The following is a 27,107-nucleotide window of genomic DNA, read 5'->3' as shown; positions in this document are numbered from 1 at the left end:
CAGCAACATTCCTTCCCAAACTCAGCGGTGAAACGGAGTAAACACAACACAGGAAGTACCATTGAAGTCGCCAGCACACAGCTGTAGTCATGTAACCAACTTGCCTCGAACTTATCCGCTGATTATGGCAGGAGATTGATTGTGTATCAAACTTGTTAGCGGTTTCTTGTCAGGACAATGAATTTACTCCAAAGAATTAAAGGTTATTGCGTCACAGCTGAGGATTAATATGATGATAATTTACCACCATGGCACTCTTAAAAGTTCGCCCATTTTAAAGATATTCTGGAAATGACTTCGGGCTAAGTTGTGTTGTTTTACGAGTTGGGTGAAGTATCCGAGGTCGTTGGAAATATTGTGGGACAGCCTTTTTAGAGAATCCTCGTACGAAACATGAAGTACGGCATAATATGATAAATATCATTAAAGGGGTAGTCATATCAAGACCAAATTTATAGAAGTGCGCATACAGATAAACTTTCAGGCTATCCCAGAGTATATTAGAAACAAAGCATCCGTTAATATATAATAGCAGGAGGGATGTATTAAAGATACCAAGCACCAAACCTCAATTCAGGGGGGAAATCAAACGTATATTTAAGATGGTTCGAGATAAACTCCCGAGGATGAGTCAAATATGACAAGTAAGAAGACCAAAAATATGTAGCTAACAAACTGTTTTTCATTAAACCGCCAAAGCCAGTTCCATAATTAATTTACATGAAAATAGATAGCTAAGTCTCCTCCCGGGAGAGGGAAATAGGAACAAGTTACGAGAAGAAAAGAAAGAATTGAATATGGACATGGTTAGTGGCATAATGAAGAGGGTTTCTTTGGGGTATTCCTTCTTCTGGTCGAAACCATTACGCCGCGCGCCAGATCGTACAGAAATCAAAGCTTTGCTAGTGGGACGAACTTCTCTGCCAGAAATGAGTCGAAACCTTGCGAGTGTCGCTATCAAGTTGGGCACAGGGGATCAGTCCTAGCTATCAGATACTAGTTAAGCAAGATCACCTATGAATGATGCCGAGGAGAATCAATAGGTAAATTATGAAACTCACCTTTACAAGCCAAGACCACTGATGGTGGAGAGGACGGGTCCGAGGAGTGGTGCGACACCAGCCATCCCGAGAACCTGGGTCAAGATACTGAGGGGACCAGCGACAACGCTGAGGATGCCGCCGGCACCGCCATTGAGGAGGCCACCAACGATCGGGAGACCACCAATGATAGGGTCACGAGCAGTAAGACCCTGAACTGGGACTTTAATTGCGTCAAGCTTGAGAGCAATGTCCTTCAGGCCGTTCTTAGCCAAGGGGGCGAGCTGGGTGACGAGAGCCTTGAAGGCTCCCAAAAGCTGCTCCTGCTTCTCCTTCGAGAAGCTAGGAACCTCGGGGAGTTTGCCGTCGATGGCCTTGTCAACTTGGAGGGCGGATGCGATTTCATTCATGGACTGGATCATTTGCGCAGCTTGCTCTGGGGTCATGCCGCTAATCTCGGCCTCGACGTCCTGGCGGGCCTTGAGTGGGAGCGGGAGTCCTCCCAGTTCTCCGCCCAGGAGCCCCTGGAGCGGTCCCAAAAACGATCCCAAACCAGCGGCGCTGACGGTCTTTGTGACTGAAGGGACGAGTTGGCCGACCAAAGCATCGGGAATGCCCTGGACAGACGGCAACGACCCGAGACCGGGAAGTTTGGGGAGCCCTGGAATAATTGGAGTTGGGGCGGCAATAGCAGAGCCAGCAAGGGCAAATGCGGCGGAGAGGACGGAGAGCTTCATGGTTTAAGGTGTGATAGTGGATTGAACGAAGTGCTTTCAAAAATCAAAAATGAGTATATACGTATGTTATATTCCGAATGAAGGACTGGTTGCTGTAAAGGAGTGGTATTCTTTTCGAAAGATAAAAAGGAATGTCAGATACGCCACGAAACACTGTATGCCGGATGAACAAGGGAGGAATAAAAAAGAGGACGAATGAAGGGAGAAGTATGTCGAGGGGCTTTCCGGCCGTCTCTTATATACGGAACACTCCCCTGTGTGACAAGAGTGACATCGACGGCGCACCTGAAACAAAGTAAACTTGCAAATTCCAAAAATAAATGGTGATCAACAACCCTTGATCAACGTTATCATGTAAACCGTTGCGGAGCGAAGAGCCCTGCACAGGCATTCCCCTCTCCAACCTCTGATTAGCTGTGATATATTCTGTTCCTGTCCACAGAAAACCGAGGATAATAATAGTCATCCACGAACGGAAAGGGTAAATTTACCCTCACCATCATGAGGACATACTGTTTTTCCAAAAAGAGCGGCAGATTAGTAGTCAAGTAGACTTTCCATCTTATCCATATAAGACGAATCATTGCACACAACGTAACCTCGCACAAAACTGGCGGGATAGCAGAAAAGTAAAAAAAAAGAAAAAAGAAAAAAAAGAAACGAGAAAGAAAAACGCAGGACATGATACATGGAAGTCAAGCATCATATCATGGTTCTTGGGCCAATCATATTGATCCCGAGCTTTGCTTTTTTGAAGGAGAGTGCGGATTTGTTCTTCATACTATGGAATTTTTCATTTTTTTGGGAATAAAAGAAACCCAAGGCCTGCAACGTGCGATTGTGCCTCTTGGACATGAGAGCCAATGATAACAATAATGGAATCAGGCTGTGTGCACGCCGGCGTAGAACAAAAGAATACAAGCTTCTTTGAATCAGAGTTCAAGCGAATGGCCTGCAGCGGCCAAAGAATCCTGTTTCTGTCGCTTGAATGGACAAGGATGCTGATGCCGCATGAGTAGCTCCTGACGATCATAATTCTGAGTACTGGGCTTAGGTTAAGGTTAGCATTTGTGTTAGGCAATTGAATATTAATTAACTTATCACAGTTGTCCTGCCGCTTTCTGCTGAGAATCGGCTTCCCTCACCAGCTCAGGCCAGTCATCTTCCTCCTCCTCGCGATGAGTGTGCACATTGAAAAAGGCTGTTAATGCCGCTGTTTGGTGCATGATGGGGCGGGTCTCTCGTAGTGGTTTGCGGTTGATCCCCTGAGCGTTCAGAGGAATTCACATCCTGGCACCATGTGTGTACATACTTCATTCGGAGAATTATTATTGTTCGAATTCCTCAGCTAGACTCTGAGGCGTCCGACTGGAGGTGGGGCCTCTAGTGTTTGAGGTGGGCGCTTAGCGCGACCCTAACCAGTAGTTACTGCGTAGATACGCCAGTCAGTCATCCCTGTCCATGATATTGAGCAGTTAGCATTCGAGAGGCCATACCTCACCACATTCCACACTCCGTACCTATCCCACTATGCCCAATATCGTCCCTTTGAATTGTTGAGTAGCTATGATTGGGCAACAATCAGCTGTTCACCAGAATTTCCCGACTCCAAATCCCGCCGCGCGGGTTTACTTGGCTTGGTTTCGGCGCCCGCTCAAAACCGCTCTTGGGTCATAATCCCCGGCCCTGAATAGCGAATACTCCGCCATGGGATCCCTCGCTGCCAATGAGCGCCACCCGCCGATCCGGATGCTTACCAGGTACTAGGATCACTCCTTCATGGCAATCTTGCACTCTCCTCGTTGATCTCTTGGGTTAGGTTACATCATACCAGAATTGAGCTTCATGACTGTTCCCCCAAGCATCATCTGTGCGCTGAATGTTGGGCTCTGTTCTCTGTAGAAAGCGTGAGGTGCTCGAACATTGAGATATGCGAATGAGTAGTTGGAGCACAGGATATTGACAGCAGCCAGCTCAGGGGAACTCACCAAGTCCATGACCCATGCCTACAACTCAGGATCCCAGAGCATTCGAAACATGAATTACCCCCTTGCTTTTCGCAGCACACACTAGTACAGTACAGCGCTGATGCTGCAAAATCAGGCACAGGCACCTAAATCCCACTCCCACCAAGTGCAAGCTTGGAACCCTCCAGCAGCGCAATCGAAGGGCAACTTAGGGGAGAAGAAAAGTAGCGCAACCCATTACTCCATTGCAATTGAGCAGCCGGCCGCTAGAAACCGGCCCTATCGAACAAGTAAACCAAATGGCCCGCAGCCTTTCTCTCCTGGGGTGTGAGGGCGGGTACAGCGTAGTTGGCTGGCACAGGGGTCGAGTTAGCCGGTTGTCGATCCCCAAGAACCCGGATTGTCGCATTGGCACAAGTCCAGTACCACATTAATATGAAGTCATTCATGCAACTAAGAAATGCTGAACCTCTATCGTCCCAATCAATATGGGGTGGCTCCTCGATATTCGATTGAGTGCGGAGTAAACGAAAGGATGGCGTGAAAGGGGAGAATTGAACCTGGCTTATTCATCAAAAATATTCATCACTAACTAGATAATTATATAACATGGCCTCCCACTATGGTTCCTGATTTAATTATAGCTATATTTACATATTGTACCTGTATCACAGCCTGAGCTATCCTCAAAGACCGCGGTAACCACCTAAAACCTTACTCTAACTACTCCGTACATTCCTGCTTGTCCTCCCCGCGAAAACAGCCACTTTTATAGGAGCTCCTAACCAACCCACACGTCGGATTAATGTTTAACCAAGCGTTTCAACTTATACAGAGTATGCACACCAGCAATTGTTTATGCGAAAACGTAAACAGTGAGCATCATTATCACGTTGCACCCTTTCCCTTGTTGTTTCATGAACTAACTACCGATAGTCTTGTAGCACCCGGCTACAGTTAGTCAAGAGTAAAGGGTAGCTTATTTTCCTTTCATCCCAGCAACCAGTCGCAGACGACCGCATGAAAGAAGGGAAGTTATGGAGACAATAGATACATTTCACACCTAGCGACTATATAGTACCCATCATTAGAAGAACACCTGCTGGAAATCATCATCAGCGGCCTGAAAAGACGTCCCCGCGTGTGGTGATGTATTAAGCAGCTGTCACAGTTGAGAATTTCACAATCCATAAACTGATACTAGAAATAGTTCTCACCACCGTCCGATAGACCTAATAGGCGCGGCTCCGAATAAGTAAAACAATCCCTTTGTTCATTCTCCAACAACGGCCGACAACATGCATACCTAGGCAACTCTCAGACGCATAGGCATATACATAGTAAAGACCATACGCAGCATACATACGTAGTCTATATAGGAGTCCTGCATATACCATTATTATTATTCCTTATTACATTCACGCCAAACCAACCCGCCCCGTAACTACCCCCCCGGGGGGGGGGCGGGGGGATCGACAGCTTAAAAACGAACAAAGGGCACGAATAGAAATAGAAACCAAGGAAGCAGAGCGAAATAGAGCAAGGGCTTTGTTAAGTGCTTATGTATGTGAGATCTGCTCCTCAGGAACGTTCAGGAATCGCAGGTGCCTCTGTACATTGAGCTGCAGTATTATTTTTCAAAGAAAAAGTTGATTGGGCAAGAGTTCCACATCCATGTAACCTCCACGGGTTGTTGATATGGGGAAAACCCAGGTGGGAGTGTGTCTATGCAGCGGATAGAGAGGGTTTTACTGACGGGATGGTCAGGATAGGACGATTGGAGACTTCTCCTCGGAGGATTGTGAAACTCTGGTGTGAAATATTGAGCGAGAGAAAACGGGGAACAGGTAGGGTAATGCGATGAGAAAGAAAGATGATGAAACTTTGAAACTTTGGGTATGTTTTGCTGATTTTCTCTGTACTGTAATGGAATGGGGCTAAGATGATGTTAGAAAATCAGAGGAAATATGAAAATGAAAAATTGGAAGAAATTCAGAAAAGTAAAATAACAGAAGCCCTTCCTAATATGGAAAAGTTGAAATCAAATTCCCAGCGAAAAATGGGTGGGAGGCAACACGACGGAACATGAGGGAATAAAAGGGTAAAAATAGAAAGATATAGTGAACACCATGACAAAAGGAAATGAAGCCAGAGACTACGCGAAAACCATGATGAAACAAACCCGTGATATCTCAAAACACGCTAATATAATTCCCTATCCGCTCCTTCTGATTCTGCGCAATGCACTCTGCAATCCATGTGATATTTCGAATTTCCTACACAGGGAGAGGAGTCCCAGCACGTCAGAAAGAGCATTCACATGTTGAATATCCGCTACGGAAAGTTCGGATGGGGGGACGGCAATCAGTACGAGAGAGGGAGAGAAAAAAAAAAAGACCATACCTGCTCCCTAAGCTTAACCCATGCATATATGATTGCGGGCGTAAATTGTCGCGTAAAGGTAAGCTTCGAAATCTCCATCTCCTTCTGATAGAACATATCTTCCAAACTCTTTCCGTCACTAGTACCCCCACCAGCCATATTTCCAAGCCCTCCACCAACAATACTGCCACCTCCGCCGGGGCCTCCGACTCCGCCCTGGTTAAGTCCCACCGCGTCAAAGAAGGCCTTGTAGTCTCCAACACCGCTGACAGCCAGCGCAACGCCTTCAACGTCATCAGCCCGTGATAGCATCAGGGAGCCTTCGGGATACAGCTTGCCAAATTCGGGGTATAGCTTCTTCCTCTCCGCCTTGGACAGCTCCGTCCCGAAGGAGTTAAGAGTGATATTAATGGCGCGGCGGTCCGCTTCGAACTCCAGGGCCTCTGACATGACCTCAGCAGTCGGGGTACCCTTCAGTCCCGGCTCGGAATTGACGAATCTATAAAAATCCTCTAGGTAATTCTTGTATAGCATGTTACGGATAATTTCGATATTCAACTCATCCAGGTCTTGGTGGCTCAAGCTGCCCTTGAAGTAAGGGGCGAGCGGCGTTTCGACGAGGACGGAGTTGTAGAGTTCTTCGATGTTTGTGGCGACGCAGAGAACGGGCATAGTCTCGAACCAGCCGAGTGGGTGGCAACGCTCGAGTAGTTCTCGTGTATCGCGCTCGTGTAAGGTTCCTGTGATAAGCAAAGCGACATTATCGATCATGTAGCCGTACGTCAGGTATTCCATGAATTTGGCGATGGAGCCGGTGGCTTGGGCCTGGAGGTAGCGGAATTCCGCCACGAGTTTCTCTGTGGTTTTGCCGGCGAGAGCGGAGGTCGAGGGGTTTGGGGGGAGAGCGGCTAGGAAATCGCCGTAGGCGGGACCGAGTTGGAGCTTGACATCTACACATCATAGCGCTGATGTTAGTCCGGACTCATAAGATATGACTACTAATTCAGGAATAAGATATTTATCTTGCAAAAAGGGAAGCAGGCAGGAATAACATGCCATCGATAGTATCGCATTGGGTCAGATTCCCGTAGTGCTGGGAAGTGAGCAGGCTGTTTCGATAACCGCGGACGAGTCCTTCGATATACCTTTGGATAAGAGGTTAGTACAACAATATTTCGCAAAGAGCAGCGCATGTGAAGAACAAGAAAAAAACCTACCCGCCATTTACGTTAAAATACAAGCCCTCCATCTCGGGCCAGTAGAGCGCATATACCTCTATACACCTGTATATCTCTTTCAATATCGTGCTGATGTAGATGTCGTCGAAGCTGCCAGCCCCGGGTTGTAAGAATTCGGTCTAGCTGTATTAGGCTAGGAGTGCAAGCTCAGTTCCACGTGATTACTTACCTAAGCAGCTAGCTTTCTCCACTGTCCCAAACCGTCCAACCACAGCTCGGAATTCGCTTGTGCCCCGGACACTTCAAAATTTCCTCTTCCAAGCAGCAAAAAAAAAAAGAAAAAGAAAAGCCAAGTCAAAATCGAGGAAAGGACGACCCCAAACCATTACCACCTCCCTTTCCTTCCGTCCTCATTCACTTCCCTCACACCTTCCCCCTCTTTCTCCAGCTCAGCCCTACTAAATAGGGAAACTGCTGTTCCGTCCGGACTGCGCTTTCCTGTGCCTGGTTGTGCGGTCAACTTTGCCTGTGTGGAAGGTATCACTGAGGCCAGCGGCTGCTGCTGAAAACGGCAACAAGGGAATAACAATCACTCTGGAAGCGACGATAGACGACGATACTTACTAATCATACTACGAATAATCTCCTGCCGCCGCCATGACGCTGTTTATCCTCACGGAAACCAGCGCCGGCTATGCGCTGCTCAAGGCCAAGGACAAGAAGCTGCTCAAGCGCGATAATCTAGTGGAAGAAACGCAGACTGCAGAGGGCGTGTCGAATCTGTAAGTTGCTGGCCTACAGCAATGTGGCGTGGAATATATGCTATGTACCTTAAAGGGCTGTGCGGCTGACCGCATTGACTATATAGTATGAAATTGAAGAATTTCCAAAAGTTCGATAGTGCGGCCACGGCCCTGGAAGAGGTCGCGTCTCTGGTGGAGGGAAAAGTCACACCCCGGTTGGCCAATTTACTTGAATCCATTAAAGATGAGAAGAAGGTCTCTTTGGCTGTTGCGGATCCAAAACTTGGTATGTCTGTTTGCTTGTATTCATAAGGAATATATACAGCTCGACACATAGGCTAACACTTTGTTGCTTCAAGGAAACGCCATCGCAAAACTCCCCTTCGCCATTCAGCCCATTGCAGACTCTTCAACTGCGGATCTCTACCGCGCAATCCGAGAGCACCTCCCCACTCTGATCCCAGGCCTCTTGCCAGCTGATATGTCCACGATGTCCCTGGGTTTGTCCCACTCTCTAGCCCGTCACAAACTCAAGTTCTCCCCCGACAAGATCGACACCATGATTGTCCAGGCTATTTCTTTGCTTGACGACCTCGACAAGGAACTCAACACCTATGCCATGCGCGTCAAGGAATGGTACGGCTGGCATTTCCCCGAACTAGCCAAAATCCTCAACGACAACATCGCCTATGCCAAAGTGGTGCTCAAGATGGGCATGCGTTCAAATTCTGACGAAACAGATCTTGCTGAGATCCTGCCAGAGGAAATTGAGGCTGCAGTAAAGGCTGCCGCGGACCGGTCGATGGGTACGGAAATCTCCAACGAAGACCTCGACAATATTCAAGCCTTGGCAGAAGAAGTGGTCGGCTTCTCAGAGTATCGCCAACAGCTTGCAAGCTACCTGACTGCCCGAATGACCGCCATCGCTCCTAATCTTACAGCACTCGTGGGAGAACTGGTTGGTGCTCGATTAATCGCCCATGCTGGCAGCTTGGTAAACCTATCCAAGAGCCCCGCCAGTACCATCCAGATCCTGGGAGCTGAAAAGGCTCTTTTCCGTGCCCTAAAAACCAAGCACGACACTCCCAAATACGGCCTTATCTACCATGCGTCCCTGATCGGCCAGGCTACCGGCAAGAACAAGGGCAAGATGGCTCGTGTCTTGGCCGCCAAGGCAGCTATTGGCCTTCGCGTCGATGCGCTGACTGACTGGCCTGTTGATGCTGATGGAAATGAACCTACTGAGGAAGAGAAGGCTGCCCTCGGTATAGAATCACGGTACTACCTCGAGAAGAAGCTAGCGGCCATGGAAGGCAAACCCATCAAGCCAAGAGGGGTTGGCATTGCACCAAACGGCATCCCTATAACTCAGCCTAAGAAGTGGGAGGTCAACGAAGCTAGGAAGTATAACCCGGATGCGGATGGGCTTGCTGGCGATGAGGACGCAGCCAAATCATTGTTAAAGAAGCAGAAGAAAGAGAAGAAGGACAAGAAGAAGTTGATTGAGGAAGTTAAGGAATCTGAAGATGAAAGTGAGAGTGAGGAAGAGTCTGATGTGGAGATGGAAGATAAGCCCGCTACCAATGGATCGGTGGCTGATGCTGAAGAGTCATCCGAAGGAGAAGAGTCAGATGAGGAAGAGAAATCGAAGAAATCGAAGAGAAAGCCATTCGATAAGAAGTCCAAGAAGAAGGAAGATAAGAAATCGAAGAAAGAGAAGAGTGGCAGTGCAAGTGTGGAGGAGATGGCCGCAAAGGCTGGACTCAGCGTTAGCCGGTACCAGCGCAAACTCGAGCGCGGGGAGATCACCTTTGATAGCGAAGGGAACCCATCGTCGATTAGCAAGAAGGACGTGAAGAAAGCGAAGAAGGAGGCAAAGAAGGCTGCTAAGGCTGCAGAAAAGGAGGCTAGTAAGAAGCGAAAGCGGACCGAGGAGGATGATGTGAAGAATAAGAAGAAGAAGAAGAGCAAGGCGTGAGGGAAATGTATATTTTTCGCATGGTTTTGTTTCGTGATTTTCTTCTTCTTTTCCCTTCTTTTTATTCTGTATGATATCATGCTCTTATCGTGGATTCGCTCTTATTCTTTAGTTTTTGCCTGATATATCTGCTTTTTGTATGGCGAGATCCATTCCTGCTTGGTTTTTTATCTCATCTTATGGTTCTGCTTTTGAGTATATCATTTTGTTTTGATATTTTTGTTTCCATCTTTTTTTTTCTATTTAGGGCGCAGGTTGGTGCTTGGGAGAAAAAATAGGTAGCTTTTTGTGATTTATTCCCTAACTTTGAATTCTTTGAAAAAGTCAATTGAAAAAAGCTGTTCAAGTAATTTCTTTTTCTGTTCCCAGTCTTTCGTTCGATAATTCACGTAGTTACTTATTATACTTCGTGCAAGCTGCCGCTCACCGCCTTGAAGCTCTCCCATTTTCTGCCGCCTCCGCTCCCGACCTCCGCCCCGCTCCAGACGGAGAAAAATGTTTGTTCCTCCCCGCCATCAGCCTGCAACATAGCATATCCATTGCCTCTGTCTCTACATATATATACACATACAAATATCATGAAAGTAAGCTCAATCTAAGTCTTCCCACGCCAAACAAGAGCTACATTGAAATACAAGCAAAAAAGAAAGCTAACCAAAATTGAACGTCCGCATCATAGATCCTCGAGCCGCAGTCCGCCATCCTAACAAATGTGGAGGTACTGGCCCATTTCAGCCTGAACCCGCCGCGCAGACCTCCCAATCCACCACCCAATTCGAGGAATTTTACGCCGAGTCCGGATTTGAGGGATCATAATACTGTTGTTAAGGAGGTAGGTTCATTTTTAGCTTTTCTGAAGTTGTCCGTACCGTTCCGCTCTCAATTTTCCTTCCTCCCCTCTGGCCCCTTCCCCCTCTCGCGCTTCATCTCTCTTCCTACTGTCTGCATATCAATTCCCTTGCGCTAACGGGGAGGGATTTGCAGTTCCACGACTACGTAACCCGTCTCTCTCCGCACCTACTCAATTATCCAAGCTTTACGCCGCCAAAGCCGGAGGCCGACGATAAGAAGAATAAGGATAAGGATAATAATAATGACAATAACGATGATTATAATATAAATACTACATCTACATCTACATCCCTAACGGGACCACCACCACGGCCACAACCTCCCGCACCGCTCCAATCACAAACAACTGACCTCGACAACGCGCTACGGGAAATAATAAGGCGTCTCCGACCCTTCCAACTCACAAAGGCGGAGGTTCTTATGATTGTGAATTTGGGGATTGGGCTTGACGCGAGTGCAGGTGAAGTAGGGGATGCGGAAGGGGAAGGGGAGGAGGAGGGTGAGGAGGGCGCCGCTGCTGGTGCTTCTGCTACAGAGGGGGCAAGGACAGCTGATGAGATGGATGTCGATGGTGAGGTAGATGGGGAACAAAGAGGAGAGGGAGAGGGAGAGGGACATGGGGCTATTGACGAGGAAGCGGACTATGGGGCGCTTGCGTTGCTAGATACGGTTATTGAGGATCGGGAGGAGAGGCTGAGTACTGAGGATGTTGGGGAGATATTGAGGATTGTTAGGGAGACGTTGGGGGGTAAAGGGAGGGGGAAGGGGAAGGGGAAGGGGGAAGAGGGAAGTACTGTTGCGGCTGCTGGGTGATGTTTTATGCTTTGTTTATGTTCACTATATATCCATTTGGTTTATTTATGTCGTGGGGAGTTTTTTTATTTGGTTGGATTATATAGAACATGGGCATTCAGGTGGGATTACTCCCGTTTTTCCGAGAGGATGTATATGTCTTTTTCTATTACTTTGTCTTTGTAGTGGGCGTCATGGCATTTATTAACATATATTTTCTTTGTGAACTCTACATTACCTTCGAAGCTTTAAGCAAAAAGCGACCTTTGCACAGGAAACTTTATAGAAACCGCGGAGGCGAGATTTGAGGACATTATCGGCACCGTCTAATAAGCAAATTCATTTAAGGCAACTTCCGTAACTTTGTAAAATAATAAAATTACATCCCATGAATAGAAACGTCTATTAAAAAATTCCTAAACCCACCGGGAATCAGAGGAAAACAAAAGATAAAAAAATAATAAACTCCCCGCTCCTCTTGACATGAAAGGTAAAATAAAATAAAACACAAATCTAACATAGAAGTCAGTTAAATCCCCCATGTTCTCAACCAACCCCTGCGACCCACTTAACTACCCCTTTATTTGCCCCCATCCACCTCCACCCCCTTCCCCTCCCCTTCCCCCTCTTTCTCCTTATCCCTCAGCTTCTCCGGCAGCTTCTCCGGGCCATTCCCCGATATCAACCTGCCAGATAATCCTCCCCAAGCTCCTCCCCCCACTTCCCCCACCCATCGTTGCCAAAAACTAACCCCTCAGCCCCCTTACATACACTCACCCAATCAGCCCATTCATCATTACCTGTCCACACACCGCCCTGTCCACCGCGCATGTCCCACGCCTCCGCCCCGCCGCTGCGCAGAGCGCGCAGGGATTTCCGGAGGAGGGCGCGGGACCAGGGGTGGAACCACATGTGTCGCCACCAGAGGTGGAGCGGGTCTGGGTCCAAGTCGGGTTTGGGCTTGGGGTCTGAGTTTGTAGGGATGGCGATGTTTGTGTGGAGGAGGGCGGGGATGGAGGTGGAGTGGACGTCTGTGGCGAGGGGGAGGGTGTGCCAGGATTCATTTTGGGGGCTTGGGAGGTAATCGACCGAAGCATCGTAAGGGGGTGGTATCTTTTCGGCTAGTGGATGTGGTGGGGTGAAGGGGTTTTCGCACTTGGCGATATCAGCGGGTAAGTTCAGGCGGGCTTCGCGGGGGACGCCGTGTCTGAGCTGTGCGGAGGAGAGTTGTGAGACGTTGTTGTAATGTAGCCATTCGAGGTTGTGCTGGGAATGGGGAGACATTGAGAAGAAGAGTTGTGATTTGTAGTCGAGGCCGATGGCGAACTCGTGCCGGCGTCCTGGGGCCAGTTTTACGAATATGCGTGATATGTCTATGCGTTGGAGGATTCCAAATAACTCGCCCATGCGGATGTACCAGTTTGGTCGCCTGAGGCGTCTGTCTAGTTCTCGGGTGAATTCCTGCTCGCCAAATATTCGAGAAAGAACTTCCTGTTCGTCGCCTAGCATGATATTTTTGGAGTTAATTTCCGCTGCGCGTTCATAGAGACGCTTCACATCGCCCAATAAACCGATCAGTGAGCCAGAATTCAGCCATCTAGGCCGGTTCTGGGCCACATTTTTGCCGGTATCTGTCAGCGGGCCGTAGATGTCCGGTGGCAGGTTGGAATGAGGAACTGCGAAACAGGAAGCGTCATAAGGGCGATCCGGCCGACAGACTTTATCCGCCGCAAAAATAATGCGCTGCGAGTATCGCTGCGTAGACTTGAGCTCATTTTTAGCGACCTTCTCTGACACGGAGCCATATCTCCACCTTAATTTGTCGTTATTCCTCTTCAACAGGTCATGGAACCTTTGGAGCATAACTTCAGGTGGCAGCTGGAACCAGGTATCATTGCCATCAGTAATCAGGATAACATCGGTATCTTTCATATGCGTGCTCTTTGAGAGGTAGCTATGAATTGCCAGCAGCTTATCCCATTTCCCTTGCTCGGGCTTCCCGTCTTTAGTGATAGGTTCGTTCAAATCCAGAACTGTCGGTGGTGGATAGTTGAGAACCATAGCGGTGAATATCGTCCTACAAATAGCGGGGTTCTTCTTCGATCCGCGGATAATGAGATGAAAGGAAGGATTTGTCTTTGTAACGCCGCTAGCGAACTTGCCATCTTTGCTCAATTTGGGTGGGGGGGAGTTGATGGCGGGAGATATCTCATCCCCCACAAACGATGTAACAGGCTGGGTAAGATAGATCTCGGAGATATCGTGAAGAATTGTAGTCTGTGGAGAAGGTTAACGTATGCCCTCTAGGTAACCTATAGCAACCATCCTTGTCTAAATAGAAAGAATATATATCTGTATATATGTACCTGATATAGCCCGGTCCTAGAGACGACAAGCAAAACCAGCATGACACCAGCAATTACCCAGAGCGTCTTTATCCTCCTCGACCTCCGCAGCGGCCTAGACAGAGTCGAGAGATGTACGCCAGCGCCATCTCTCACGGCGTTATAGTCCAGGAGTTCTAGCAAGCCCATGTTTTACAACGAGCCAACTTTCGTCTCGAGATGCCCTGTTCGACGCAGTTGCAGCAAGTAGCGACGTATAATGGCTACCCGACCCCCGTTCGAGCAAAGGAACAAGAATGCCGCATCTAATTGGCCTATAATAATGGCTTGTCAGAGATGGGACAGTATAGTTAGGGTTGTTTGGCGGGGGAGATGTTGAGTCAATGTCGATTGAGAGATGACGTAAATACACAGCACTTAGTTATTAATAATCTGACCAAAAGCCCGTGGGCTAGCGGCGATTGGTGTTGAACCCGCCAAACCAGTCCGAAATAGAAATATCGAGATGAAAGGGAAGTTTGGTTGAGCGTTTTATTTATTTTTAGCGAGCCAATGCAGATAGATCTACGGAGTATGGGGCATTGACAACGTTTTAAAAATATTCTATGACATTAATATTCAATTATGCATGACTAGCAAAGCACGTTTGACAAATATAAAAATTACTCTAGATAACAAGTAAAAAGAAAGGAGCCATGCAAAGCATATTATGTCTATAGAGTATATAAAAGTGAAAGACGTCAAAGTCCAGCCTATACAGTAAATATTTACAATGGTGGTCTCAGCCACCCCCTCCCCCCCCCTCAAAATCAATCAAGATATATCTCATCCCGCAATCGCTGCAGATTCCGCAACAACCCACCACCACCGCCACCAGAAGCAGGAGCAGTCGTAGTTGTACCAGCACTACCTTTACCTTCCTGACCCCCTCCTCCCCTCCCATCCCGTCCAGCATTACTATCCCCGCGCAGCCCACTCTTAGACCCTCCTCCACCCTTACTCTCCGTCTCACTCTGCACAACCTTCCTCCGCTCCTCAACCAACTTCGCCAATCCATCCACAAACCTCATCCGCGCCTTCTCCTCCGCCGTCCCCTTCCACACGCCCACCAGCTCCCGCAGCGCCTCAACCCGCCGATTAGCCGCTTCCACACCATCTGCGTCAGTGGTACCAGTGTCCTTATCCAGCAACTCTATGATCTCCGCCCGCAACTTCTTCGCGACTTCCTTCCCCTTCTCCTCGCGGCTGTGCTGGCTCTCCGTGCCGGGTTCGGGTGCCGAGACGGAGATGAAAGAGGATGCGAGAGAGGTTTCGGAGGGGGCGAGGGGCCATTCCATGGCTTCGCCGAAAGTGTGGATTACCTGCTCGAGGCGGGCGCGGACGTTGGTTAGGGTGCGGAGGTGGGTGAGGTAGAGGGGCTCGTTTGAGGCGGGTTGTGTTTCCGATTGTGCTTCTTGTCCTGGTTCTTTTGGTTGTGATTGCTGCTGTTGCTCGTCATCTGGTTGTACTTGTGTTTGCGGTTGTTGTGTTTGCGCGGGATTGTCCGCTGGCTCACTAGCTTCCGCTTGTGTCTTTGTCACCGCTTCTTCCTCCGCTCTTGTAGACATAGATATATCCGGCACCTTCCCTCCCGGCACAAACAGCTCTATATCCCCCGCCAGCTCTTCCCTCAACGCATCCGACAAGCCCACCGCCTCCCCCCTCAAAACCTCGACCTCATACGCCAACCGGCCCCCACCACGTAGTATCTCATCTGTCAGCTGCGTCAGGGTATTCGACAGGCGCGCATTTTGCGCACTGAGCTGTGAGATAAGGGATTGGGTTTGCGTTGAGAGCGCCGCGAGGGAGACGGGCGTAGAGGCCGCGGTAGCACTTGCTGCTCTGTCTTTTGTTGTGGGGATTGTTGCGGTTGCCGTCGTTGTTGTTTGGGGTGAAGAGAGGGAAAGGGAGAAGGACGGGAGGATGTTGTTAAGGTAGTCGACAGGGTCAAAGGTGGGATCTGCGAAATGGGAGAGGGTAGAGTCGAGATGGGAGGATGAGGGTTGATGTATCCTTTTGTGGCTTTCCGGGGGCTCATGTAGGCTGCTGGTTACTGGGGTTGTGGAAGGGGAGGAGGTGGTGGCGCGGTCCATGGCTTGTAGAACTGGAGTGTGGAGTATGGGTAGACTGGATAAATAATATGGTTGGCCTTTATCTGGCCTTGCTTTCGTGCGTTCCTTTTGTATTTGATGACGATCGAAGCGCGGTGGTAATTGTGGTGGTGGTTCCGGCGGAGAGGCGATGTCGTAAATAATTCAACGGCTCCTTGCAGAGCAATATCTACCTAGGTATAAATAGAGAAGCGTATAGTATTAAGTTAGACGTATGCATCACGACATTAATTGAGATACGGGATCGTGAGAGAAATCGGCGGTCGAGAGTTGCTATGCTGTCTAAAGCCTCAGATGGCACTTTGCATTAACATTGGGTGGAAGAGGTGGCGGGCGGAGAGAAATAAATATTTAATCGCGGCCCTTACAACTGAGTTAAATATTTAGTTAAATATTTATTTAGTAAATATATAAGTATTTAAGTATTTATTTACGCGCAGGGCAAATGCCAAACATGTCGCATTCTGAACTGCAATGAATCTAATGTCATGTTCATTTTTTTTATTTTTTATTTTTTATTTTTTTTATATATATATTTTATATATTTATAACTATATAATACTTGCAGATAGAATTCCTTTGTTTATTTTCCCCCTCTTGTCTACTCAGTGGGTTTAGAATGTATCCCACAGCGACAACACAACAGCAAGCTATTTTTATATCACCCTTGCCCTCTGTCAAGATGGATGCTAGATGGAGAAGCGCCCGGGGGCCGTGATGGTCAACAGATGTTATTGAGCTTGGAAATGAAGTGCAAGCAGAGGCATCTGCGGTCTTGTTAAAGCGCCTCTTTTCCTCCGAAAGATAACTATCCCTAATGCCAGACACCATGAAAGTATGAGCGTTCAAACAGCGTGTTATCTTAGATAAATACCTGGGTTAGTTGCCAGCAGCAGATCAGGTATAAGCTGCTTGCTGTTGGATCAGGAATCCAACAAGAGCTTGATTTTAGCTTTGTGCGGTGGTTAGCAAGCTTCACGGCGGGAAATCTGGCGTTTAACTGCGCAGACAAGGAGAGTAAAGGCGTTTTGAGATGGTTGAATATATTTATTTATTTAGCTGGCTATTTATTAAAACAGAGCAGAAATATCTTGTTATGCCCACAGGATAAATAAATAACTTAAATATTATAGTGACCTGGATTGTGTTGTTAAATATTAGTTATTTAAATAGTTATAAATAACTCGTATTATAACTCAATAACTTATTTAGTTCTCTCTCTTCCCAACCGCTGAGACTGAGGCTGAAAGCTCTCCTTTGGGGCATCATGTTCTCTCATCTTCAAGCTCATATCCAGAGGAAATACAACCACCCATATTAAATAGATGACCCTGACAGTTTCTTCTGGCTGTGTGTCAACCCACCTCAGCCAATTGATTTCTTACTGACTGAGGAGAGTGAGTCCTCCTTACCCTACCTAACTACTGGGGCTGCTAAATACCTGTCTCTCTGCCGAGCGTCTCTGACGCATCCACAAGGGCTCAGTTGCACCGCAACAAGACACATTTCATCCTCCCTCCTGGTGCCCATCCTCGCCCTCTCCCTCCCTCTCACTGTCTCCCATGTGTAAACATGGCTCAGTGGCAGTGAAATACATCCATACATCCATAACACTGTCTATGGGGACAAGGCGTTTTCCGCTTCTTACTACCAAATTATTGGGGCGCAGAAGAATGCGCTGCTAAAACACTCCTCTCCGGGCTCTTGACTCTCTCTTCCCGCAATTCTATACATACAACCATCCATCCATCCATCCATCCATACATACATACATACATACGTACATACATACATGCGCCTTTACTTGCCTGAGCTAGCTATCTTGCCCCTCCGTTGACTGCCTTGCCCGATCGGCCGCTGTTCTTGTAGCGGCCTTTTGCACCGGAATAAATACTCCGCCTGCAATGAACGGGACCCAGGTGCAACTCATTCATTCACTTGTACCTTCTTTATCCCTTATGAGCTTTCTTCTACTACGTTGCAACTATACCCTTCGGTCTCCCGGCCAAAATACAAAATATCTCTATCTTCACACACTTCAATCTTCAGATATTCCCTCATAGAAAATTCGGGACTACACTCCTAGAATTCTAATGAAGGCCTTCTTTTGGTTCCTTTGCACAATATCCTGAGGCGTTGGGTTTGGGTTTCTTTTTCCCCTTCAGATTCATCTCGACTCTTCTCATCGCTCTCATCGCTCTTTGTCCCATTTCACATATTTAGTTGGATTGATTGTCCCTGCCCACTTCAATTTCATCCCCAGAGCTTCTGCACAACTCGCTTTGCGCAGCGGTAAGAGGAGATTAAGAGCGCCTTTTCCCTCTTTGCCCCAAACATGCCGAGGAGGGACTTCATACGCGATTTACAAGAGGCTTCAAGCCTAGGGAAAAATTCCCGCATGGTGGATGTGAAGGCCGGGGATGACGACGGCGTTATTTCTTGCACATTTTCCCCGGATTCTTCATCTGAAAAACCAGTGGAGATTCAGCTCCTAGTTTCCGGTATATATAATCCCCCCCCCCGTCGTAGAGAAAGAAGACATTGCTAACTGAAACGCGCAGACTTATCTTCATACCCAAAGGAGCATGACTACTTTGTGTATACTACAACTGAAGATGTTCCCCAGGCAGTGACTGAAGCATTGGAGGAGGTGCAATCTTATCTGAGCGGCCTGAGCATCTCTGACATGCTTATGCAAATTACCAGCACCCTGGAGAAAGCATTGTCTCCTGATTCGGGCAGTGATCTTGATATGCTCGATGCACCTGAGGACTCCGATGGTGAATATGGCTGGTCTCCACACTCTCCTATAGTTTCAGTGCAGCATGTTGAAAACCCGGATACTGGCATGCTGACCGGGAACTCTGACGATATCATCCTTGCCAAGCTGGCGGTGGACCTCCGCGAGGCCAAGATGGCCGGCTTCAGAGTGGGATACTTGGGAAATCCCGGGAATCCAATTATCTCCATCTCGTGCCGGCTCTCAAAACTTGCAATATCTGAGGAAGCAATGCAGGCTTGGCATGTGAACGGAAACCAATACCTTGTTTGCCTTATCCGCTACATAGACAGATATCGCTCTCTCGAAGAAATTATGCAAGAGGATTCTGCGTTTGGGAAAGTTCATTTGGAGTTCCAGGCTGACTTGTGCGATTCGTACAAACCTACACTCCAAAGTGCCTTAACCGCATTCAACCGTTACGATTCCAAGGCGGGAGCTACATACGATGAAGCAGATAGCGCTTCCCTGGCGGGCCAACCAAATTCTCGAAAGATGATTCGGTCGTTCATCAGCAAGCCACTAAATGCTCTTTTGAATGAACGTTTTGTTAAGATTCTACAGTACAGACACACTTTCGGTTTTCCTTGGTCTGGAGCAGAAGTCTTTCTCAACGATGTTCAAGGAAAGTCTCTCAACCATGCACACCCATCAGATGATAAATATACCAAAGAAGAAACCCTTGCTTCTTCATCAACCACCCTGCCGGACTTAGTAACCTCTGACCATCTGATAGAGAAATATGGCGATGGTGCATCTTTCCCACTTATTGCAATGCAATTTGTACTCCGTCATTTTGTCCGATGCACGGAGTTTTGTCTTGTTTGTCACTGCAAGACGGAAGATGCATTTGAGGCGCTGAAACCATATGTATGCTCTAAAAGCCTTTGCTTGTATCAGTACATGGCTCTTGGATTCGGGCCTAGTTTGGAATGGGAAGTCATATCGCAGCCTTATGTCGTGGATCTACTTGTTAGTTTCACCTATGCCAGTGCCAAGCAAAGTCGACTGGATGACTTCCCTACTGGACTCGGACTTTTGGTTCCCCCTGTTGTAAGCTTTTCACCAGTTATACCACACGTGGGCTACCAGCGAGGCTCTGCGATTAGCTCATCAAGTGCAAATGCGCATGCTGTTACCAAGTTCGACTATTCAAAGTTAGAACTTCTTTTTCCCAGCGACTGCGGGAACTGCCCTGTTCGTACCGGGGATTGGATTGTGATCTCCGACTGTGAACCCAACAGACAGTTCCACTGTCGGGTGCAGGATATTTTCTTTTTCCCAACGGTTCACTTGTCCAGCCCCGTCTCGCGACAGGTAACACCAACACCAGTTCCAGGCTCTAACAACAACCAGCCCAACATCCAAGCCGAATACTCGGATGTGACTATTTACATCTATAACCATAACTTCGATGACATTAGTGCTGTTGACAAACAGAGTACTATTGCAATGCTCCTCGATACCCTGCCCAGCGTGGACGAGATGAGGAAGTTCCTATTGAATAACTCTGAGAAGGCAGAACCTATGCTTACTGATTGGCGTGTCAGGATCTCTAAATCAGCACTGGATGTGCTACGTTGGATTGTCGCTTCAAATCGTTCCTGTATCATTCAAGATGGCCAAACAGCAGATTCAGCTTACAACGACAGTGACCGCGTCTCTGGCATGGAGAACTACATGCAGTTCAGATTCGCGCAGGGTGCCCCTGACAAAGAGCAACGATTCGTGCAAGCAGTTGCTGCCGTAACTGAAAGACTCAACCTCAAGTACCCTACTATTTTTGCCTGGCATGGAAGTCGCCTTTCTAGTTGGCACGGCATCTTACGCGAAGGTTTGCATTTCCGCGAAACGGTTCACGGTCGTGCGTTTGGAAATGGCGTGTACATGAGCCCTGACTTCACAACCTCGTCTTCTTATACGAGAGGCACCCCCATAGCATGGCCCCAGAGCCAATTGAAAATTCAATCCGCAATATCCCTGAACGAAGTCGTGAATGCCCCCAACGAATTCGTGAGCAAGTCACCTCATCTCGTCGTAGCGCAGCTGGACTGGATACAGCCACGCTATTTGTTTGTTAGCTGCCAATCTCTCGATTTGTGTAACAAAGATCGCGTGGAACAGGGTTCCTCTTCTGCCTGCCATTTACAGGACCCTGAATATACCGCCAAAGGCCCAAGTGGAAATCCGATTAGAATCCCAGTTACGGCGGTCAGCCAAGGGCGCCGTATTGGTGGAAAAATCACCGAGTCCGAGCAAGCAAATACTCTGAACAGCAATTCTGCTTCATCAGCAGCCAAGGGCTCTGCTAATATGCAAGAATCACCCGCGAAAAGAAGACTTCAGATCTTCGGTGACAGATCTTCCTTTTTTCGGCGCGTGTCTGCCGGCATATCAAACATCGAAAAGTCCCTCCCAGGTTCTTCCACAAAGGCATTAGGTCCCAAGGCGCGCCGATCCACAACAGATGGCTATATTAGTGAAGACACAGATGATGAAGATAACCTGATCCTGCTTAAAAACGAACAAGATACCAGCCAGGAGCAGAGTAACAACAAGGGTAAAGCGTCAGTCCACGACACACCAACTATAATGGCAACCACCAACTCCTCCGCCCCGAAAACCGACTTCGTCCCCGGCACCCTCATCGCAGCCGAACTCCCTCTCCTTGAGGAACCGAAAACCTCCACGCTCTGGGCGACCAAAGCCCTTCTACGCGATCTTAACACCACCCTAAAAACCCAAGAAACCCAACCTCTCCACGAACTCGGCTGGTACGTCGACCCCAGCATAACTAGCACAGTCTACCAATGGATCGTCGAACTACACTCCTTCGACCCATCCCTCCCACTAGCCACGGACCTCCAAAACGCAGGTCTCAAATCCGTCGTGCTCGAGCTCCGCTTCCCAAGCGACTATCCCATCTCCCCACCCTTCGTGCGCGTTATCCGCCCACGCTTCCTCAGCTTCTTCGCCGGAGGCGGCGGCCACGTCACTGCCGGCGGCGCGTTGTGTATGGAACTGCTCACTAATTCGGGCTGGTCAGCTGTGTCGAGCATCGAGAGCGTGCTGTTGCAGGTGCGCATGGCAATTTCGAGCACGGAACCGCACCCAGCGCGTCTGGCGGGCGGGCAGACTGTGAGTAAGGGGACTGTGAGGGATTATGGCGTTGGAGAGGCTATGGATGCGTATATACGCGCGTGCCGGATGCATGGGTGGGAGGTGCCAAAGGATTTTGGGAAGATGACGATGGGGGGAGGGAGTGGTGCAACGGGTAGGATCTGAGATTGGCCGAATATCTCTTACCATTTCTCATTTTTCAATTTTCCTTTCTGTTTTTGTCTTATTAATTTTTTTTACTCCATTGCTCTGGGCTTGGGTTTCGGTTGGTGATGATTTGGCATTTGGTTAAGTCAATGAACACATGGGGATATTTTGAGGCAGTGCGATTTCTATTTTCATTACCTCCCCCATAACCCCTCTCCCGTCCGCGACAAACCTTCAAGAATAGTTATGGCATCTCTATTGAATTCTTCTCCTTTCCTTTCTATCTCTCTTTCAAGAATAAATGAATTTAATGTGAAGAGGTGCACTGTAGCTCTGAGATTTGAAGTCTTCTTTTTCCTTCTCTCTTTCTCCCGTATTAGATACCTATCAGTAATGTATGTAATCTGCTCCCATCAAACGTAGTATATTTATTTATATGATCTAACAAATTTTATGTGTACTATTGCTGGTTTCTATATATATATGTACTGTACATATATATCTAATATAGTAAGGCATTGTTGAACAGCAGAGCAGAGCAAGAGGTTTCATCAGTGAGAGCTTTTAGGCGAGTGAAGTGATCATCTACATATGTAAGTAATAACACTGTCAGATTGCATGAAATTCTGATTTTCTTCTGCCCTCTGTGTCATATTTTTTTCTTGCTTATTTATTAATGGTCCACATCCCTTTTCAATTGAAAAAATAAAAAAATAAAAAAAACATTGACCTCTCTTACGAAGTCTCCTGTCTCCTTTAATGCTGGCTGGCATTCGTTTTACATTACAAAGTTATGTTGCAAGGGCTCCGAACTCTTGCTTTCTCCGTGCTGTGACTTGGAACTTTGGAAATAGCCCTAACTGATCATCCCATGGGATGGGATGGGGATAGGATAGGATTGAAGAATATATGATAGATGAAAAGTCAGTAAATAGAGAAAAGTGAAGCAAGCAAGAGAGTATAGTGATTCTTGATTTAATATCAACATCTCAGGAGTGCTTTGCTAGCGCATGCAGCTGAATTATTTAGAGACTAGCAAGAACTGTGTTGTTTTGGTCAAATGTTTCAAGCTTTTGACGAAGCATACATAGCATGGGGGTGTGATGATGATATAGAATAGAAGGTAAGGGAAAAAAAAAAAAAAAAAAAAAAAAGATCTCTGCAAATTGCTTCACATGGTCTTGACACTTCAATAGCCATGGCCCGAACTGATTCATCTTCATCAGGGATATCTCATCCTTCTCATCATTCTCCCCGCGAAGATATTTCACATAGCCATTGTCATACTCTGCGATTGTAAGGTAAATTTCCATATGGTTCTGAGACACTAGGACGCGACTAAATAGGACTTTCGTTCAGTAAACATTAGCGAATGTCAGTGGGAATATACATACCGATAGATGTATTTGTTTTCTTTGTCTGGCTCCTCAAAAATCCATGCCGCCATCTCTGCAGTCTCTTGATATATAATTTGGGGTTGGTTTTCCCTGAGGTTGCGTTTCACCTCCACTATCGCCCTTGACAGTGATCCCTTTCTATCAAAAATGGAAAGATGGCCATCTGTTTCGGCCTCGAAGTGTTGGCCAAATTTGAATGATTTCCGGTGCAAAGACCATTCAGCTTCCACACCATCGCACTCAATTGAGATGGCATTCAAAAATATTATCAAAGCGGTGTTGATAATCTGTTCATCTATCACTGGAGGATAAAGGCCATTGGCTAATTCAGATGAGATCGGTGAGGTGGGTGACATGCGATCGATGGGAGGCTCGGGCGTTGTCTCCTGTTCTCGCTGAATGTCAAGTCTACGTAGTTCTCGCTCTAAGACAGAGACAGAGCAATCACCTTCATGTCTGGTGTCCTTCTGTGAAAGAGTTGAAGGGATGTCACGTTTATCTGTCTTTTGAGCCGAGTGGGATCTTGTTCGTGATGAGACCGGAGTGGAGAGGGCTTCCGAGATGGATGCATTTGCCCTCCCATGGATGATGGATAATCCAATCGTGATAATAAAAGACGAGAGAAAATGACATCAGTTGCGGAATAGGGAATTGCGCGTTTGTCTTTTTACCAACATGATCTAAGTAGAGTGGCCAACCAGATATATTCTCGAGTAGTTTGCGCGCACGAGTAGTCAGGGTGATGCCCCAATTTTTGGAATTAAAATTTGACTAGTATTTGGTTTTCCAGACAGTTCTGAGTGAGAGATAACTCGGCCGGTCAAATTTTGAAGCAGACTTCCAGCCACTGTCCTTCAAATGGAGGGCGTTGTTCTTTCTCGCTTCGGCTACCCACGAACTGAAGTTATCTGGAATTAATTCCATTTTCGAGGCGAGGCGGGGTTGGTGTAGAGCAATCCGGAAATGCACTCAGAAAGAGTCAAGACGAATAGGCATGTTGTTTGCAGTGTAAGAAAATATATAGAATATGTCATCCAATCAAGGATATTTTTGCTGCCTCTTCTGAAAAGGGGGAACCGGAATCACCTGTAGTATATAACCTATGCCAAAGTAATCACAGTAGCCGAAGGAGACAAGTCCAAAAAGTATTCGGTCAACCCCCTGAGCCTGGTGATGACTGATCCCAACCTGGCCCTGTAAACCACCGCTATGTCGTGTTATTAGAAGACTTGAAACTCTGAGGTGATAAGTTTTATGTTATTAATTCAACAACGCGTGCAACTGAAACGACCAGGGATATACCCCGATGGAATTTGTCTTCAAAGGTCATGGCGTGCATGAGAAACGTGCAGTGAGCAAGAATGCCGACAAGGAGACGTCCTTTGTTATCCGCACACTAGACACATCTAGATAGCCTCCAGCATCCGCTCTGCTTGAAAGAAAGAGGAGATTCATATTTAACCCGACCAATGTAAAGCCACAGATTGCAGTGGCAAGAGTCGTACGTAACAGCTAATAAAGGCTCCTGTTACGATCCTTTGATTAGGTATTAGAATACTCAACACCTAACAAGCAAAGCTGAAAGATAACTTCTTGAACCGCCGAGCAGCCAACTGTCTAGTTAGCCGAAACTGACTAGGCCTTTTTAGAGCAGATTCCAAAGAGATCATCCAACATATGGTGAATCCCTGCTGATAATAAAAGAAATCTCCTTTCAATAACTGAGGATGTTTCCTCTGCAGCACTAGTTAGGCATCAAGTACCAGTAGTTCTGCATTAACTGAAAATGAATGGAGTTCATATGCAAGAGTAGTACTACTTCTCAAGCCAAAAAAGCAACAATTATATAACCACTCAAAGGAAATTCCGAGGTTGCCCAGGGATTTGTGTTTGTTTCAGCTTTTAGTGTAGTTAGATAACATGGAGGTTTGCTGAGAGTGATCAGAGAAAAATAGATGAATGATGTTGACTTTGACGTTGAACGCCAATCCACTTCCGGTTAGGCCGCTAACACCCGGCGTCTACAGCGTAATTCGCGCTTGGAAGTGGGCCCCGGCGCAGCTTGGCCCGGGCCGAGGCTCCACCAGCCGGAGCTGACAAAGCTTGTTTCGCTGATGTCTACTCATTGTACTCAGCGCAGTACTCGTACCATCGCAGCAAGACAGAACATCTCAGAGACTGGTTTCAGTTTCAGGCTCGATTGGGCTTCAGGGTGCCAAAGCAAAAACTCCTGGCACCGATGATTATAAATTCAGCATTCTCTTAGTTCTTGTCTTAGAGTCTTATTTTGATTTTCAACCGCTCAAGTCCTATTCGATATGTTTTTCCATTCAACGCAACATGAGTATAGACGACAATTCTGAGTCGATGACTCGCAAGAGGCGTAATGCCTTCCGTCTCAGAAATCGAGTTCTCATTCTAATGACTGAATTCAAAAGTGTCATCTTAGATCCCGAGGATCTGAAGAATTTTCGGGTGAAAATCACGCGTCTAGATCTCCTCGCTCAGGAAAACGCGGTGGCTGGCCAGCAACAATTTTTTACTCCATAACCACTCGAGTCCTACCAAAACCTCGTCCAACCTGAATATAAGCTGGAGCCTTGGGATTATAGTATATGGGGCCCACAGGATGCCGGAAGTGCCTTGGAGAACGATTTGGTCGTGTCATCTTACAGAGGAAATTGCACCTGATAAGAGAACGCCTGAGAGTGGAGATTTTGTGGCTGACAGCCACGGGTTTTTCGTTAGGTTCCAGTACGACCTTGTGATTTACCATTTACCCATTTTATATGTTCCTATCAGAACGCTGTAGTCACTTTGGTCGTATTTACACGCCGACGGGCGTTATGGGAGTGGAGCCACACTTCTGGAGGATGCGAGGTCTTCTTGTCACGGATCCTGAAAAGAAATATTATCCCCGTGCGATGATTTCTGTTGCTCATGATTGCAATCCGGATGAAAACAGAGACAATACCGTAATTCGCGGCGAAATTATTAGTGCTGTCAACGTGATGCAGTGGAGGGTACGTCTAAGCATCTTTGAGCATGAAGAGATATTTCCGGTCTGTTTACTCTTTTCCGAACCATTCATCATCATGCGCCCTCAAATCCCTCATAAGAGACTCGGAACTAACCATCAGGAATAGATAACTATCTTCAGTTACTGGGGTCGCAATGTCCGCATCATCCAAGTCCACTTTGATGGGAAGTATTCGCACATGGCTCTCAGTCCTTTTATAGATTTCGACACTTTGAAACAAGAATATTGGGATCTTTTACTCAGATGGAGACTCTGCAAGCCTGTTGGAGATACGAGAGTTCCAACAAATTCTCCTCCCATTCGATTTCCGCCACCGCCTCTCGCTACCCCTCCAGCCGAAGAGAACCAATCGAACTCTGCTTCCTCTGCTTGAGAGCGATTGCGCTTGGCGATTTGTTGAGTAGTGTGTCGCCATTCCACTCCGCCTTCACTTTTATTCTTCTCATGTAGATATTGAGCT

General features: G+C 47.3%; 10 protein-coding genes across 13 annotated transcripts; 5 read left to right on the top strand and 5 right to left on the bottom strand.

Moving 5' to 3' along the window:
- Positions 1–455: 455 nt before the first annotated feature.
- Positions 456–3,120, bottom strand: BDBG_08379. 3 transcript variants are annotated; one of them, XM_002621302.2, is made up of 3 exons: positions 2,882–3,120; positions 1,062–2,826; positions 961–986 (listed from the first exon to the last, which is right to left on the bottom strand). In XM_002621302.2, exon 2 carries the CDS (start codon positions 1,775–1,777, stop codon positions 1,064–1,066), a length of 714 nt encoding a protein of 237 aa, XP_002621348.1. In that variant the 5' UTR covers positions 1,778–2,826; positions 2,882–3,120; the 3' UTR covers positions 961–986; positions 1,062–1,063. The 3 variants fall into 3 exon arrangements, with proteins under 3 accessions (XP_031580717.1, XP_002621348.1, XP_031580718.1); XM_031723535.1 differs by having other exon boundaries at positions 456–982; positions 1,062–3,120; XM_031723536.1 differs by having other exon boundaries at positions 961–2,826; positions 2,923–3,120.
- A 1,237-nt stretch (positions 3,121–4,357) lies between these two features.
- On the bottom strand, positions 4,358–7,914 carry BDBG_08377. 2 transcript variants are annotated; one of them, XM_031723533.1, is made up of 5 exons: positions 7,534–7,914; positions 7,344–7,454; positions 7,183–7,271; positions 6,148–7,076; positions 4,358–6,020 (listed from the first exon to the last, which is right to left on the bottom strand). In XM_031723533.1, the coding sequence occupies exons 2-5, from the start codon at positions 7,373–7,375 to the stop codon at positions 5,937–5,939; spliced, it is 1,134 nt and encodes a 377-aa protein (XP_031580715.1). In that variant the 5' UTR covers positions 7,376–7,454; positions 7,534–7,914; the 3' UTR covers positions 4,358–5,936. The 2 variants fall into 2 exon arrangements, with proteins under 2 accessions (XP_031580715.1, XP_031580716.1); XM_031723534.1 differs by lacking the exon at positions 7,534–7,914 and having other exon boundaries at positions 4,397–6,020; positions 7,344–7,478.
- BDBG_08376 (nucleolar protein 58) lies at positions 7,631–10,407 on the top strand. The gene is made up of 3 exons (XM_002621299.2): positions 7,631–8,086; positions 8,173–8,333; positions 8,407–10,407. The coding sequence occupies exons 1-3, from the start codon at positions 7,962–7,964 to the stop codon at positions 10,023–10,025; spliced, it is 1,905 nt and encodes a 634-aa protein (XP_002621345.1). The 5' UTR covers positions 7,631–7,961; the 3' UTR covers positions 10,026–10,407.
- A 24-nt stretch (positions 10,408–10,431) lies between these two features.
- On the top strand, positions 10,432–12,105 carry BDBG_08375 (uncharacterized protein). Its single transcript, XM_002621298.2, has 3 exons — positions 10,432–10,609; positions 10,705–10,857; positions 11,010–12,105. Exons 1-3 carry the CDS (start codon positions 10,604–10,606, stop codon positions 11,688–11,690), a joined length of 840 nt encoding a protein of 279 aa, XP_002621344.1. The 5' UTR covers positions 10,432–10,603; the 3' UTR covers positions 11,691–12,105.
- Positions 11,983–14,541, bottom strand: BDBG_08374 (uncharacterized protein). The gene is made up of 2 exons (XM_002621297.2): positions 14,036–14,541; positions 11,983–13,946 (listed from the first exon to the last, which is right to left on the bottom strand). The coding sequence occupies exons 1-2, from the start codon at positions 14,201–14,203 to the stop codon at positions 12,351–12,353; spliced, it is 1,764 nt and encodes a 587-aa protein (XP_002621343.1). The 5' UTR covers positions 14,204–14,541; the 3' UTR covers positions 11,983–12,350.
- A 62-nt stretch (positions 14,542–14,603) lies between these two features.
- On the bottom strand, positions 14,604–16,507 carry BDBG_08373 (uncharacterized protein). Its single transcript, XM_002621296.2, has one exon. The coding sequence runs from the start codon at positions 16,144–16,146 to the stop codon at positions 14,824–14,826; it is 1,323 nt and encodes a 440-aa protein (XP_002621342.1). The 5' UTR covers positions 16,147–16,507; the 3' UTR covers positions 14,604–14,823.
- An 847-nt stretch (positions 16,508–17,354) lies between these two features.
- BDBG_08372 (ubiquitin conjugating enzyme) lies at positions 17,355–22,677 on the top strand. Its single transcript, XM_002621295.2, has 2 exons — positions 17,355–18,665; positions 18,726–22,677. Exons 1-2 carry the CDS (start codon positions 18,500–18,502, stop codon positions 22,226–22,228), a joined length of 3,669 nt encoding a protein of 1,222 aa, XP_002621341.1. The 5' UTR covers positions 17,355–18,499; the 3' UTR covers positions 22,229–22,677.
- Positions 22,678–23,231: 554 nt separating this feature from the next.
- On the bottom strand, positions 23,232–24,431 carry BDBG_08371 (uncharacterized protein; the record flags this gene model as incomplete). Its single annotated transcript, XM_031723532.1, has 3 exons — positions 23,605–24,431; positions 23,386–23,548; positions 23,232–23,252 (listed from the first exon to the last, which is right to left on the bottom strand). The coding sequence occupies exons 1-3, from the start codon at positions 23,961–23,963 to the stop codon at positions 23,232–23,234; spliced, it is 543 nt and encodes a 180-aa protein (XP_031580714.1). The 5' UTR covers positions 23,964–24,431.
- A 1,516-nt stretch (positions 24,432–25,947) lies between these two features.
- On the top strand, positions 25,948–26,157 carry BDBG_17740 (uncharacterized protein; the record flags this gene model as incomplete). Its single annotated transcript, XM_031725390.1, has 1 exon — positions 25,948–26,157. The coding sequence occupies one exon, from the start codon at positions 25,948–25,950 to the stop codon at positions 26,155–26,157; it is 210 nt and encodes a 69-aa protein (XP_031580713.1).
- Positions 26,158–26,236: 79 nt separating this feature from the next.
- On the top strand, positions 26,237–27,020 carry BDBG_08370 (uncharacterized protein; the record flags this gene model as incomplete). Its single annotated transcript, XM_031723531.1, has 3 exons — positions 26,237–26,343; positions 26,420–26,630; positions 26,754–27,020. 3 exons carry the CDS (start codon positions 26,237–26,239, stop codon positions 27,018–27,020), a joined length of 585 nt encoding a protein of 194 aa, XP_031580712.1.
- Between the last annotated feature and the right edge of the window lie 87 nt (positions 27,021–27,107).

This window comes from Blastomyces gilchristii, assembly GCF_000003855.2.
Source record: "Blastomyces gilchristii SLH14081 genomic scaffold supercont1.23, whole genome shotgun sequence".
Lineage (NCBI taxonomy): Eukaryota > Fungi > Ascomycota > Eurotiomycetes > Onygenales > Ajellomycetaceae > Blastomyces > Blastomyces gilchristii.
This window is presented reverse-complemented; position numbering and strand designations above follow the sequence as displayed.